We start from the raw sequence: 15,785 nt of genomic DNA, 5'->3' as shown, positions 1-15,785 counted from the left end.
CTTGAGCCCAGGAGTTGGTGACCAGCCTGGATGGCAAAACCCTATCTTTACAAAAAATACAAAAATTAGCTGGGTATGGTCTGTAGTCCCAGCTACTGGGGAGGCTGAGGTGGGAGAATCCCCAGGAAGTCAGGGCTGCAGTGATCCACTTGCCACTGCACTCCAGCCTGGATGACTGAGTGAGACTCTGTCTCAAAACAGTCATAGAAGAGAGAAAGAATGAGTTTATTCTCTAATGGACGGGAAATTCCCAATTAGCAGTTAGGCTTTTAATTTTTTAAGTCTATAAGCAAGACAAACTTTTCTAGGCTGAAGGGGATAACGGGGTATGTCTACCGGTAAATCAGCAAGAAATAAAAACAAAATCCAACAATTACACTTGAGTCAATATGAATTTTTATTAACACACATTTGTCAAAGTCTGTACAAACCAAAAACATTCCTGTGTTTTAAAATGTCCATTATTACAAACATACAAAGAAACAAAAGGTGTTACCAAAAGTTAGCTACTCAATTTTATGGTAAAACAGTGTCATGATTTTTAAAAATCAAAATTTCAAGACTGAGGTTTCTTCTTTCCCTTTTTGGAACTTATGGAAAGTTAGAAAATGTGTGAATTTGCTTTATATTAAATGCGAAGACCTTAAAAAAAGATTTAGTATAAAACTAAGTATGTTTTTATATTGTCATACATCATGTAACAGAATTTCAGTCCTTAAAATAAAAAAAAAAAACCCATATCTGTCATTTCCCCCTAATTTTTCTCCCATAGTCAATGCAAATGCATCTGAAAAATATTATGACAGTTTATCTTTACCTAAAAGCTTCTCATTCAAAAACTTTACAAAACTATTTAGCACTGCCATTTCCCTTGCTTAGAAGGGAAAATTATATCCCCTAGTAGGGTGATATATAAGCGACATGGTCCACTGTATCCGTTATCAGAAGGAAACCACCATTTCCACATCTCTGTCCAATTATGTGCAGGACTCCATTTATGAGAATGCTATCACAAATTATAGAGCATCTGCTTCCAGGAAACGCCTAGAAGTTAAATTTAGTACTATAATTTTTTGGTAGACTGAGGTACAAATGTTATCTGCCCTCATTATTATTTCTAACTCTAGTACCCCCTGCATAAATGATTCTAGGGTAGTTGGTTTTGTTGTTTCATGGCACACGACACACCCTAATTCCTTTCACAAACATCACACAGAGGACCTGAGAGTATGCCTAGAAATGTCAATCTATCCCCTTCCCTGGAAAAGTAAATCCATATTCCTACAGGGTTAAGAAGGGAAGATAGGCAGGGCACACATAACTCTGTTGAGGCAAAGCACTTCTGAGAAGCACCTGTTTTCAATACATATCCATGAAAAGCAGGGAGTGTATGGATGGGCTCGGGTGGGTGAGGAGTGGGGAGAAGGTATAGTGATACCACTTTTCCCAATCAGACTCAAGAGTCCTTACTAGAGCAGCTCATGCTGACCCCAAAAAAATGCTCTGTAGTTCAAATATTATTCCTTTTTTTTTTTTTTTTTTTTGAGACAGAGTCTCACTCCGTTGCCCAGGCTGCAGTGCAGTGTTGCGATTTCAGCTCATTGCAACCTCTGCCTCCCGGGTTCGAGCAGTTCTCCTGCCTCAGCCTCCTGGGTAGCTGGGATTACAGGTGCGTGCCACCAGGCCCAGCTAATTTTTGTATTTTTTTTTAGTACAGATGGGGTTTTACCATGTTGGCCAGGATGGTCTCAAACTCCTAACCTCAAATGATCCACCTGCCTTGGCCTCCCAAATTGCTGGTATTACAGGTGTGAGCCACCATGCCCGACCATATTATTCCATTTTTAATCTGTTCATTCATGTAAAAAAAAGTTCTCTGACAGCAGCCCAGTATGACAACTGATAAAAGCAAATAAAGGATTTTATTTTTTAAAGAAGTGGCAGTGTGAGAATTTAAAATCAATCACATAAAACAATCAGGAAAAGGGTGGGGAGAGAAGTGTCCAGTACAACCTGGACAACCTTGCTTTCTGCCCTTACTTAAAAAGACAGACAGTTCAAATCTTTGCTACCTCCCTTAAGTATCTCCATAAATGCTCTTCCAAGAAATCCTTCAAAAGGCACTTAGCTCCGTACTTATGCATTGAATTGTTTCACCTTAGCAATCAGTTTTTAAGTCTCCAAGGTAACAAGAAAGAAAAGATCTGATTCTTTTACTAAAAGCTAGTGAATAGGACTGTTTTTTTTCAAGAGTCATCACTTTTACAAGAACTAGCTAGACTACCATTATTCCTTTATCAAGAAAAAGCTTCTTTTTTAAAAAATAAATAAAACTCTGGCTATACATAGTACAAAGTTCATACATAATACATCTGGAAAAAAACCCAAGAGTATACCCTGAAGCAAAAGGTTTATTGGAGAGAGAAAGCCTCTTCCATTATACCAAGTCTGAAGGTGGCAGTTTTCAAAGTTCAGAGGGTGGCAGTGATATATAATTAATGCCAAACTGTTTGCTCATGGGTATGGCAGGATGCAATGATGGACCAAAAAAAAAAAAAAATTCATTCTGCACATTACACTGAGCAGTGACCACCACAAAAAAAAAAAAAAAAAAAAAAAAAAAAAAAAAAAAAAGAATAGACCAAAAGAGAGAGACGAGGAAGAAGAAAAAGAAAAGTCCTAATAGTGAGAGAAAGAGAGCGAGCTTGAAATCCCAAACACTCAAGCATGCAGTCTAACACAGCACAAACCAGGTGTTTCCATTCAGCCCACTGCAATCGCACAAAGAAGGATAACTGTAATAAAATAGAGATTTCTTAAGAAAGCTTGCAATTCCCACAGAACAGCCAGCTCTCCAACCCTAACCCTGGACAACTCCATTTGCTGTTGCTAGGGAGCCTCCTTGAGGTCTGTCATGGAGAGGTTATAGCTCCTGACTTCTCTGACTTCTTGCTCTTGGACAAAGCAGCTGCCTGCTTCAGGAGCTCTCGGTTTTTGGCCTAAAGAAAAAAAAACAGTGCAAGGAGGATGTTTCAAACAGGATATAATCTATTTTTCATGCAGAATAAGTGCAGATGCTAAGGCAGACAATGTGGAGGGTCAGAAAGAGATGAACAATTCTAGACGTGGAAAACAACAGGAAGCTCTAGGGCTTGAAACTTGGTTCAGGAAAAAAAAGTATTTGCCAGAGGTTAATCAGTGCACCTCAATCTCTTGGGACCCACCGTTACAAAGGGATGCTTTATGCAATACAAACTGTGAAGTGACTTCATGAGCTGGATAAACAGAATCTATAATTCAGACATCTGGAATCACATCTGGTTTATTCAAAAATCAAAGAACATACTTAATAATTCTACTGTTTTTGAGGGGAAAAGATCAGAACACATCCAAGAGCGAAACAATACAAAGTATCTATAGGCTGGGCATGGTGGCTCACGCCTGTAATCCTAGCACTTTGTGAGGTTGAGGTGGGAGGACTGCTTGAAGCCAGGAGTTCAAGACTAGCCCAGGCAATATAGCGAGAGCCCATCTCTACAAAAAAATTAAGAAATAAATTAGTGGGGTATGGTGGTATATGGCTGTGGTCTTCACTACTTGGAAGGTTGAGGTGGGAGGATCACCTGAGCCTGGGAGGTTGAGGCTGCAGTGAGCCATGATCGTGCCACTGCCCTCCAGCCTGGGCGACAGACAGAGAACCTGTCTCAAAAAAAAAAAACAAACAAAAACAAAAACCAAAAAAAAAAACACTAAAAGGGGGATCTAACATGATTTGTTAATACTTTGAGAAAAAAAGAAATCTAAGAGATGATCATTTAAAATAGAATCAGCTAGGTATACCAGGTAGGTACACAATTTTAGCACATAAAATAAGCAGAGTCACCTGTAGTTGTTCTGTGACTTCTTTGTGGGTTTTCTCCATCTGGTTCATTTTGGCTCTCATCTGCGATTCCTGGTACTGAAAATCAGCCTTCAACTCTGTAATCTGAGGGAAACAAGGCAGAGTAACCAGAAGAAATTTCTGTGCAATAAAAAAAAATTGCTTTCAGAGACCTAAATGGTCACCCAAATCAATGAAATCCAGGGCTCTCCTGCAGATCCGTATCTAAACCAAAGCCAGGGAATTCCACACCTCTTTTTCTCTAAAGCTTTCCTGAAAATTACACAAAGTCCTGAACTAACATTTCTGAATATTTGAGAATAATAGTTGCTACCAATTACTGAACTTTTACTATGTTGCAGAAAAACTGCTTATATTACTTCGGTAGATCTTTATGATAACATTGTGAGAGTAGCAGTCCCATTTTATAGAGGAGAAAACTGATCTTTAGAAAGGGTTAAGGAATGTGGCCAAGATCATATACAGAGTTAGCAAGGGGCAGAGCTAGATTTCAAACCCCAGACCCCCTTCCGTTGACTGCTATTCAAGGAAATTCTAAATCAGAGGTGATGTGTGAGCTGAGCTTTGAGATGTATTAACAATAGGCACATAAGGTGAGCAGGAGGGTAACCAAGCAGAGAACAGTATAGGCACAGGCAGATAAATGTGACATAACAGATTATTTGAATGGCTGATGAGGTTGGAGAGATGGGCAGGCATTATGCTGAAGAGCCTGTATTCCAAGCTTCCTGAAAGCTTTGGGAAACAATCTGCTTTTGCTCCTTTAAAAACCCTAACTCTGGGCCAGGCGTGGTGGCTCATGTCTGTAATCCCAGCACTTTGGGAGGCCAAAAGGGTGGAATACTTGAGCTCAAGGGCTTGAGACCAACATGGGCAACATGGTGAAACCCCATGTCTACAAAAAAAAAAGACAAAAATTAAAATAGCTGGGTGTGGTGGTGTGTGCCTGCAGTCTCAGCTACTTAGAGGACGGAGGTGGGAGGATCGCTTGAGCCAGGGAGGTTGAGTTTACAGTGAGCTGAGATTGCACCACTGCCCAACAGCCTGGGCAACAGAGCAAGACCCTGCCTCAAAAAAAACAAAAATAATAAATAAATAAAAACTATCTCTGAAAAGCAGTAGGAACAAGTGTTCATCTTGTCCCTGTTTTACAAAAATCCTTTTATGTGCCATTCTGATCTAGTCCATGGAGAGAATATACTTGGGCCATTTTCACTTGACAGTCATGTAGTTATGTGGAAAGAACACAGATCTCTTCCCATGAATTTCCACCTTCCTAGCAGGAGAAAGCATAGCACAGTAGAAAGAAGAGCAGAGTCAGAAAGACTTCCAGTCCCTTGTTCTGCCATTTACTAGCTGTGTGGTTTGGACATATTAACCTCTTTGGGTCTGTTTCCTCATCTGTAAAATGAGGTAGAAATTAGATGAATGCAAGTAAGGAATTTACATCAAGGTCTTACCTATTCAGAATGAATCACAGCATTCTGAACTCGGCACAAAACAACATAAAGAGCCAGGGGAGGAGATCAGAAACCCCTAAGAAGAAAAATCCTGGAGGCATTCTTCATCTATGAAATGATTATAACAATTCCCACCTCAAAGGCTTTTTTTTTTTATTTGAGATGGAGTCTTGTTCTGTAGCCCAGGCTGGAGTGCAGTGGCACGATCTCGGCTCACTGCAAGCTCCGCCTGCCTGGTTCACGCCATTCTCTTGCCTCAGCCTCCCGAGTAGCTGGGACTACAGGTGCCCGCCACCACATCCAGCTAATTTTTTTGTATTTTTAGTAGAGACAGGGTTTCACCGTGTTAGCCAGGATGGTCTTGATCTCCTGACCTCGTGATCCACACGCCTCGGCCTCCCAAGTGCTGGGATTACAGGCATGAGGCACCAAGCCTGGCCTCAAAGGCTTATTATAAGAATAAATGGGCCAGGCGTGGTAGCTCATGCCTGTAATCCCAGCACTTTGGGAGGCCAAGGTGGGCGGGTCACTTGAGGTCAGGAGTTCAAGACCAGCCCGGCCAACGTGGTGAGACCCCCATCTCTATGAAAAATACAAAAATTAGCTGGCTGTGGTGCCACATGCCTGTAATCCGAGCTACTCAGGAGGCTGAGGCAGGAGAATCACTTGAACCCAGGGAGGCAGAGGTTGCAGTGAGCAGAGATTGCACCACTGCACTCCAGCTTGGGTGACAGAGTAAGACCCTGCCTCAATCAAAAACAAAAACAAAAATCAGCCAGGTGTGGTGGTGCACGCCTGTCGTCCCAGCTAGCTATTCAGGAGGCTGAGGCACAAAAATCACTTAAACCCAGGAGTCAGAGGTTGCAGTGAACTATTGCACCACTGCACTCCAGCCTGGGTGACAGAGCAAGACTCTGTCTCAAAAAAAAAAAAAAAGAATAAATGAGTTAATACATATAAAGCACTTAAAACAGAGCTAGGCACGAAGTTAGCATCCAATAAAAGTTAGCTATTATTATTATGATATTAAGGCAAAATGGGATATTCTTGTTTGTTTGTTTTTGGAGACAGGGTCTGGCTCTGTCACCCACAGGTTGGAGTGCAGCGGTATGATCACTGCTCACCACAGCCTTGACCTCGCAGGCTGAGGTGATCCTCCCACCTTAGCCTCCCAAGCGGCTGGGACCATAGGTGCACACCATCAAGCCCTGCTAATTTTTGTATTTTTTGCAGAGATGTTTCACCAATGGCCCAGGCTGGTCTTGAATTCCTGGGCTCAAGCAATCTGCCTGCCTCAGCCTCCCAAAGTCTTGGGATTACAGGTGTGAGCCACTGTGCCCAGCCTAAAAATGAGATACTATTTAGAAAACCTGAAAACAAGACAACAGACATGAATCAGGGTAAGAATGTAAAAAGGAAGATAACTTTAGACCATGATGAGACTGGTCTTATTCTAAAGATATTAATGTGAAGATATTAGAAATATAAGATAGAAGATATTCTGATGTGAAAATAAAATATTAACACCAAGGCCGGGCACAGTGGCTCACACCTGTAATCCCAACACTCTGGGAGGATGAGGCAGGCAGATCACTTGAGATCAGGAGTTCAAGACCAGCCTGTCCAACATGGCGAAACCCCATCTCTACTGAAAATAGAAAAATTAGCCAGGCATGGTGGCAGGCACCTTGGGAGGCTGAGGTAGGAGAATCGCTTGAACTTAGGAGGCAGAGGTTGCAGTGAGCCTGGGCGACAGAGACTCTGTCTCAAAAAACAAAAAAAGAAAAAAAGAGTATTAATACTGAAGATAAACTAAGATATTAAAATATTAACATATTAAAGATGGGTCACTTAGTAAGAGTTGTCAGCAGTGGAAGCACAGTGACATAAGAGTCATGGCAGAAGGCCCACATGAACGCTGTTCAGGGAAGAGGAAGAACTGTCCCATCAACTTTGAGTATTATTGTCCCACAGACATGGCCATCCCCATGAGAAGAGAAAGAGACATTAGGTTCCTTTAGCCGGACAGCATTGAACATTCCAGTTACATAACTACCTCCTCTCGTCCCAACTGTATGCTTCTTCATTTATTTTTATTTATTTATTTATTTATTTTTTTTTTTGAGACAGAGTCTCGCTCTTTCGCCCAGGCCGGACTGCAGTGGCGCAATCTCGGCTCACTGCAAGCTCCGCCTCCCGGGTTCACGCCATTCTCCTGCCTCAGCCTCTCGAGTAGCTGAGACTACAGGCGCTCACCGCCACGCCTGGCTAATTTTTTGTATTTTTAGTAGAGACAGAGTTTCACCATGTTAGCCAGGACGGTCTCGATCTCCTGACCTCGTGATCCGCCCGCCTCGGCCTCCCAAAGTGCTGGAATTACAGGCGTGAGCCACCGCGCCCGGCCGACTCTATGCTTATTCAGCACCTTCTGATTACAGCCTCTCCAGGTAGCTCATGCCAAGAACAGTGTGCTGTTACATGCTCCGCTGTGAACTGAGATGTGAACACTGATTTCTTTATACATTGTCTCTGTAAGCTCAGTTAACAAATGTCCTCTCTGAGGCCAGGGGCAATGGCTCACGTCTGTAATCCTAGCACTTCGGGAGGCTGAGGTGGAAGGATCACTTAAGACCAGGAGTTCAAGACCAGTCTGGGCAACATAATAAGACCATGCCTCTACAAAAAATTTTAAAAATTGGCCGGGAACAGTGGCACATGCCTGTAGTCCAAGCTACTCAGGGGGTTGACATGGGAGGATTGCCTGAGCCTGGAAGGTAGAGGCTGCAGTAGCCATGATTGTGCCACTGCACTCCAGCCAGGGTGACACAGCTGAGACCCTGTCTCAAAAACAAAACAAAACAATAGACAAAACGTCCTCTTTGAGAAGTGGAAGCTGCAAATGCTGAGAAAAATCAGTTTTCTGAGCCCAACTGACTGGACTAATGCCATCCCCAGAGTCATCTTGACAGACAGCCAGCCTCTCCCCAGGATATCCCAACCTTGACATAGGCTCTCAAAGTGTCAATGTTAAGTATCCCACAAGCATCAGTTAAAAAGGGTTATTATTATGTCCCATACCACATATCTCACCCTCGCATCATTCTGGTCAGAGAGGAATTAACTAAACCATACCTTCTTCTCTTTCTCTAAAATCATTTGATCCTTTTGATGCAACATCTTCTTCAGGGTAGCCACTTCTTCCTTCAGCTGGGCAATGATGACAAAGTGGTCAGTGCCTGGTGAGTCCAGAGCCAGGTCTGGGGAGAAGCTAAATTTAAAAACCGGGGGAAAATACTTTAACTTGGATGGACAAACTTTTCTCTACCTGAGGATGCATCCTAGACCACTTGACTGCAAGCTCCTAAAGGGCAGGAATCCTAGCATCAAGCACATTGCACTACACATGCTGGGCTCAACGGCACTTGCTGAGCTGAACTGCAGAGGTAAGGTGGCCATCAGACAACTCTACGAACCAAAGCCACAAACTGGCAGCATCCCTGCAGCATCTTCTCTCACATTTAGGACTGAAATAAATGCCACATCCCAAGAGCTAAGGATACTGTTTCAGGTTCCTTAAAGATCCCCAATGATGTACTAGAAAAACCATCCTGATTTTTGTGATTAGATAAATTCCTTAGAATTCCAGATAAATTGTAAACTGTGAGCTCATGCATTTTTCTTTAATGCTCCCCTCAGAGCGCGTCTTTCAGGTCCTTGTCTTCTGTCCCTAAGCACCGCAATGCAGTCAGTTATGGATTCCCACCCAGGAGCAGTCAGTTCTTCTTCAAAAAAGATGAAACAGGAAGGAAGCCAGCTTCCCCTACACTACAAATGGCCTGCAGACTGTCACTTCCAATATCAGGAATTCTGTAACATTGCGTTAGGAAAGGAACAAAGAGGTGGCAAACTCCAGAGTCACACAACAACTTGGGCGTTCAACAGATTCCTCCCAATAACAGCATCAGAGCACTCTATTTTGTCAAAGTGCCAGGTGGACTCTATGTCCTTTTAGCAGAGCCTCTTAAGAAGGGACAGTTTGGGGGGGGGTGGCACGCTGTATCAGATTGGGAGGGAGGGGGGATACGAGGTAGGAGATCGAGACAGGTGACCGTCTCTAAAAAAAAAAATTAGCCGGCGTGTGGCGGCGCCTGTCCAGCTACTCGGAGGCTGGCAGGAATGGCGTGCCGGGGGGGCTGAGTGGCCGAGTGCCCACTGCCCCAGCCTGGTGACAGAGGACTCTCAAAAAAAAAAAAAAAAAAAAAAAAAAAAACAGTTTAGGCCAGGCTCGGTGGCTCATGCCTGTAATTCCAGCATTTTGGGAGGCCAAGGCAGGCGGATCACCAGAGATCAGGAGTTTGAGACCAGCCTGACCAACATGGAGAAACCCCATCTCTACTAAAAATAAAAAATTAGCCGGGCGTGGTGGCACATGCCTGTAATCCCAGTTACTCGGGAGGCTGAGACAGGACAATTGCTTCAACCTGGGAGGCAGGGGTTGCAGTGAGCCAAGATTGCGCCATTGCACTCCAGCCTGGGCAACAAGAGTGAAACTCCGTCTCAAAAAAAAAAAAAAAAAGGGACAGTTTCAGGAAATCTGCAAAACCCCAAAATTATACGTACAATCTTGTCTACACATATAATGGGTGGTTTTTAGAGTGAGGATCCATGGCTTTCAATGGCCAGTCAGAAGTGCCTCAGACTCAAAACAAATTAAGGAATCACTGCCAAGAGGGTCAAATCCTGTTCTCTAGAGAGTTCCCCAAGAACGCTCTTTACTTTTCCCAGGACGATCTTTAAAGTAAAACACAAACCTGTTTTTCCTAAGCAGACACTGGCATACTCATTCTCAACTCCCTATATATAGCAACAACTCACTGTTCTTATATCCTAAACCACATCTAATAGCCAACATTGCCCTACACAGGAAGAAACTCCAAATAGCAAGCCTAACCAGTGGACAAACTACCTCACAGTTACCAAGTCAAACATTTCTATGGCTAGGATGGGAAGACATAAACAATCGACAAGAATATTCCTACCCTCCTCTCAGTTTACATGAAGCATATGAGAAGACTGTCAGAGGACGAATGAATCAATGCTCTCATAACTAATGAATGGATGGAATTACTGCATAACAAAAATAAATGCAAAATCATAAAACAAGGCGTGCAGGAGAAAGTACTGAAAGGATCTATTACAGTTTCCACTAGTTTCAGATCTGGAAGCACCCTTAGAGCTGCAGTCTCACATCTGTTTCAATACCTGCTAAGGACCTGTCTTTCTTCAACCGAATAGGTTATTTAAACCCATAACTAGAGTAATGAGCTAATGTAACTTTTTGCTGTCCCCAAACCTCTTAATGCCCTACACTTCCTGCTTCTTGTGAGAGGATTCCCCCCATACCAATAAATAGTTGACAACACCCATCCTTTCTATCCTGTGTTAGGGAGGGACTGACCTCACTAACTCTCTCTTTTTTCTCTTTTTGAGACAGAGTTTCTCACTCTTGTTGCCTAGGCTGGAGCGCAATGGCACGATCTCAGCTCACCACAACCTCCAGCTCACCACAACCTCTGCCTCCTGGGTTCAAGTGATTCTCCCGCCTTAGCCTCTCGAGTAGCTGGGATTACAGGCATGCGCCACCATGCCTGGCTAATTTTTGTGGTTTTAGTAGAGACGGGGTTTCTCCATGTTGGTCAGGCTGGTCTCGAACTCCCGACCTCAGGTGATCCACCCACCTTGGCCTCCCAAAGTGCTGGGATTACAGGCGTGAGCCACCGTGCCCAGCCTTCACTAACTCTCTAATTCCTGGTTCAGTAAGAACTGCTAGAAATGAAAAAAGATGGCTAGGGTAACGAGGCAGGAAAACCAGTCTCTTTCCTAATGGCTGCAATGACAGGCAACTACTACTTCTCCAGAAAAATTGTCTTTTACAAAAGCTCATAATGTATGAGCAATTTTCTTGGGTTGAGCCAAAGCCTGCCTCTCTATAACCCTACATGTTGGTCCTGAGTCTGTCCTCAAAGGCTATACAGATTAAGTCTAATCTTTCAGGCACATTTCAGAGGGAGAATAAAATGAAACTACAAGTTAAAGAAAAGAATGTCCTTTAGAAACAATAAACCACAAGCTGTGTCTGAGTGCCACCAGCTGTTGTGGCTGCTTTTTTGATTGCTATGGAACAATAAACAAACATGATTAAAAAGTAGCCAGTGTATTTTCTGGAGGAAAGAAAACTAGAAATTAACTTAGATTTTCCTAAAATTGAAAAGTTTTCGTTACAATTTCAACAAACAAATTAAGACATATTGAGACAGAGACTGTGGATTTTGTAGGATACTTAGAAAAAAAAAGACTAAAGCATCTTATAAAGCCATTTTTGAAAGCTAAAATGTGTTCTGTCTAAAAAAATGGAAGGCTAATGGATAAAGAAAAAGGAGGAAAAATAATCAAACATACCTCAATATTAAATAAGAGAAGAGAATGTGGTAATATAGAAAGGTCAATGAAAAACCATTAGGCAGCAACTTGCAGAAAACATGGGGAATAAAAATAAAAGAATAAGAGCATAATTTTAAAAGTATATGAATATTTTAGGGGCTGGGTCTGGTGGCTCATGCCTATAATCCCAGCATGTTGGGAGGCCAAAGCAGGAGGATCACTTGAGGCCAGGAGTTTGAGACCCCATCTACAAAAAAAAATTGGCCGAGTGTGATGGCATGTGCCTGTAGTCCCAGCTACTTGGGAGACTGGGGTGGGAGGACCGTTTGAGTCCAGGAGGTCAAGGCTGCAGGGAGCCATAATTGCGCCACTGCACTCCAGCCTGGGTGACACAGTGAGACCTTGTCTCAGAAGAAAAAAAACAAAAAAAAGCCAGGCATAGTGGCTCATTCCTGTAATCCCAGCACTTTGGGAGGCCAACATAGGAGGATCACTTGAGCCCAGGAGTTCAGGACTGGCCTGAGTAACATAGTGAAACCCTATTTCTACAAAAAGTACAAAAATGAGGCGGGCATGGTGGTGCATGTCTACAGTCCCAGCTACTTGGGAGGCTGGGGTGGGAGGATCACCTGAGCCCAGGAGGTCGAGGCTGCAGTGAGCCAAGATTGTGCCACTGCATTCCAGCCTGGGCAACAGGGGGAGACCCTGTCTCAAAAAAAAGAAAAAAGAAATAGGTAGCCAGCAAAATTTTGGTTTGGATGACATTAAAAAAGGACTGTCAAAAAAAATGTCAGAATGCTTTTTTCAAAGCAAAGTAAATGCAGGGAAAAAAAACCCACAACAAGTAAAGAGGACAGCAAAGTGGAATTTATCTTGTGCTATGAACATTTAAAAAAAAGAAATGCAAACAAGTAGAATAGAATGTTAAAAATGCTAATGCAAGAACATTTCAAATGGGTATGAAAATAGTTTTTGTTGACAGCAGAAAACATTTCCAAATTTTCAAATTATAAATTACTCAGAAAAATAAATTAGCATGTCATTTTAAGGAAAAAGTTATCTTCCCTACCTTTTTTTTTGAGACAGAGTCTCACTGCCTAGGCTCAAGTACAGTGGCGCAATCATGGCTCACTGCAGCCTCAACTTCCCCAGGCTCAGGAGATCCTCCCACCACAGCCTCCTGAGTAGCTGGAATTACAGGCACACGCCACCATGCCCAGCTAATCTTTAGAGATGAGGTTTCATCATGTTGCCCAGGCTGGTCTCAAACTCCTGGGTGATTCACCAGCCTTGGCCTCCCAAAGTGCTGGGATTACATGTGTGAACGACTGCGCCTGGTCAAAATGATCATTTAATATCTTTTCTGGAGGACACCATGAAAGACCATGTACCTATGTCAAAGATCAGCTTTCTACTTGAGGAAAACAGCATTGCTGATGACTGGATGCAATAAAACACTGAACAGAAAACTTGAGTTTTTAGCTTGGTGTATCCATAGCAATAGACAGCAAGAATAGTGGCAGTATCTCAAGAACAAAATAAGCTAAAAGAAAGTGAACATTAAGGACTGGTTGGTTAAACTGGAAGATACGAACGAGCTTTCTCCAGGTCATTCAAACACAGCCTGGATCATAAATGAGCACAAAACAGAAATGAATCTAAAGGCATAGGTCTTGGCTTAGGCCTTTATAAAGCAGGGCGTTCAAAAAGCTCATTCCTTGAAGTAGTTTTTGCAGGATCACATGCCCTGGCAGAGGTGATGGACAACCTGTGCCACATCTCTTTCTTCACAGTGGCCAGACTAGCTTCTGAGAAGAACAGTAGAGCTGGCCAGAAAGATGATCTTTATGGTTCCTCCCCCCATGTAATACCTAAATTAGGCATTCCAGAAGGTTCAATTCAAGAAGTTTAAGAATCAGTGCAACTAGTTCTGAAAACCTTGTAGAGTCTGAAAGCAAGTTAACAAAAAGGCAATGGGAAAGAATGTTTTGTATCCCTCTAAATAAACAAAATCAGTCCTGGTAAGCCTATATGCTGGTCTGCTCCTATATCCATTACTGGCTGGGAAGGAGAACTGAATGGGAGGAGTTATCAGGATGGAGATGATTTCAAAGATCTTAGGAAGTATGTCAGGTGGTTTCACTCCAGGATGCCCAGGCCTGGAGGAACACGAAAATGGTTGGTCCCAACCCTTTGTTGAGAAGCAGCCCACTGCACCAACACAGATGAGACGCTCTGGATATTAGGACCCACGCAGCTCACAAGAGGAAGCACCACTGAGGAGGGGAGAGGAAAGTGAGGACTAAAAGCATGCATTTAGACTGGCTTGAAATGAAACAAAAATATGCAAATGCATCTCATTCTCTCCTGATCCAGAATCTGCACTGGGCTGGCTTTCTGAATGTTAAGGAAGTGTGGATCCTCACAAATTTGGCAACACTGCCTTAATCCCAACCTGTCTTTACCTCTCAAGATCAACTCCTCTCCTGCCTGCAGGAAGATATGGGCAGAGATCACAAAGAAAAGCATCCAGCTCTGGACTTCTTAGAATTAGTGTAGGGGAAGCTGGGCAAGGTGGCTCATACCTGTAATCCCAGCACTTTGGGAGGCCGAGGTGGGCGGGTCACTTGAGGCCACGAGTTTGAGTCAACATGGTGAAACTCTGTCTCTACTAAATGTACAAAAATTAGCTGGACATGGTGGTGCCCCTGTAATTCCAACCACTTGGGAGACTGAGGCATGAGAATTGCTTGAACCCAGGAGACGGAAGTTGCAGTGAGCCAAAATCGTGCCACTGCACTCCAGCCTGAGTGACAGAGACTCTGTCTCTTAAAAAAAAAAAATAATTTAGTGGACTGTAGAATTCAATTGCTATTAAATCAAGTTACAAGTTCTTATCTTTTAATGACAAGATTAGATTTATAAACAAATATCAGTACTGCTTCCTCATAAGATTCATTGACGCCACAGCCTAATTCCAAGGCAGACCCTACAATGTATTCCTGTTTCAGGGACTGTGTATGCATTTCAAATGTGTGCGCACACATACTCCAGCTGGCTCACCTGTCTCCATTAGTTGTGATTGACTCAAACTTGGACTTTTTCTTTGGGATTTCATTTTGAATTGAAGATGTAGAAAGTGTTTTCTGGCTTTTAATGGCAAAAATAGAGAGACATACATTAGAAATCAAAGATTAACAAAACATCACAATGAAAGTCTGTCAAATAGACCAATGTAAGACAGCAGCTCTTCTATGCAGGAGCTAATAATTCTTGATTAATAAAGAATCTACCAAGGTGATCATTTTGTAGGCCTGGATGGATGGGTAGCTAGTTTCCACAGGATCAAAATAAAAAATTCTTGGCCTTAATTAATTAAATATTACCTGCTTTATTAATAACCATGAGAACAAAAATCAATAAAACTTCAATAAGAGGCCAGGCGCGGTGGCTCACGCCTGTAATCCCAGCACTTTGGGAAGCCGAGGCGGGCGGATCACGAGGTCAGGAGATCAACACCATCCTGGCTAACACGGTGAAACCCCGTCTCTACTAAAAATACAAAAAGTTAGCCAGGCGTGGTAGCGGGCACTTGTAGTCCCAGCTACTTGGGAGGCTGAGGCAGGAGAATGGCGTGAACCCAGGAGTCAGCGCTTGCAGTGAGCCGAGATTGTGCCACTGCACTCCAGCCTGGGCGACAGAGCGAGACTCCATCTCAAAAAAAAAAAAAAAGTTATTTGACGTTCAGTGTCTCACATGCATCTTATAATTCTGTGAGGTATAGATAAGTTATTATTTCTACTGTACAGAAATAGCTCAAGATCAACTTATCTGCCAAAGGACATATAGCTAGTTAGTAGTAAGCTGGGACTAGAAACCAGGTCAATATATTTGAACTCCTAGTCTAGTTTTATTTTTATTTTTTTGAGATGGAGTCTCACTCTGTCACCCAAGCTGGAGTGCAGTGGCACAATCCTGGTTCA

General features: G+C 42.9%; 1 protein-coding gene across 4 annotated transcripts in view; it reads right to left on the bottom strand.

Annotated features, from left to right (window-relative positions):
• Positions 1–373: 373 nt before the first annotated feature.
• FAM76A (family with sequence similarity 76 member A) overlaps positions 374–15,785 on the bottom strand; it is a 38,029-nt gene continuing 22,617 nt past the window's right edge. For 2 of the 4 annotated variants that reach the window (XM_030805637.1, XM_030805639.1), the window contains 4 exons: positions 14,866–14,952; positions 8,494–8,629; positions 3,884–3,985; positions 374–2,999 (listed from right to left, as the gene is read on the bottom strand). In XM_030805637.1, coding sequence (XP_030661497.1) covers positions 2,913–2,999; positions 3,884–3,985; positions 8,494–8,629; positions 14,866–14,952 — 412 coding nt within the window. In that variant the 3' untranslated portion in view covers positions 374–2,912. The remainder of the gene's footprint in view (positions 3,000–3,883; positions 3,986–8,493; positions 8,630–14,865; positions 14,953–15,785) is intronic. The other 2 variants (XM_030805638.1, XM_030805641.1) reach the window with 1 other exon arrangement.

Source organism: Nomascus leucogenys, chromosome 24 (genome assembly GCF_006542625.1).
Source record: "Nomascus leucogenys isolate Asia chromosome 24, Asia_NLE_v1, whole genome shotgun sequence".
Taxonomy (NCBI): domain Eukaryota; kingdom Metazoa; phylum Chordata; class Mammalia; order Primates; family Hylobatidae; genus Nomascus; species Nomascus leucogenys.
The sequence above is the reverse complement of the archived record's forward strand: the minus strand, read 5'-3'. Positions and strand labels throughout refer to the sequence as shown.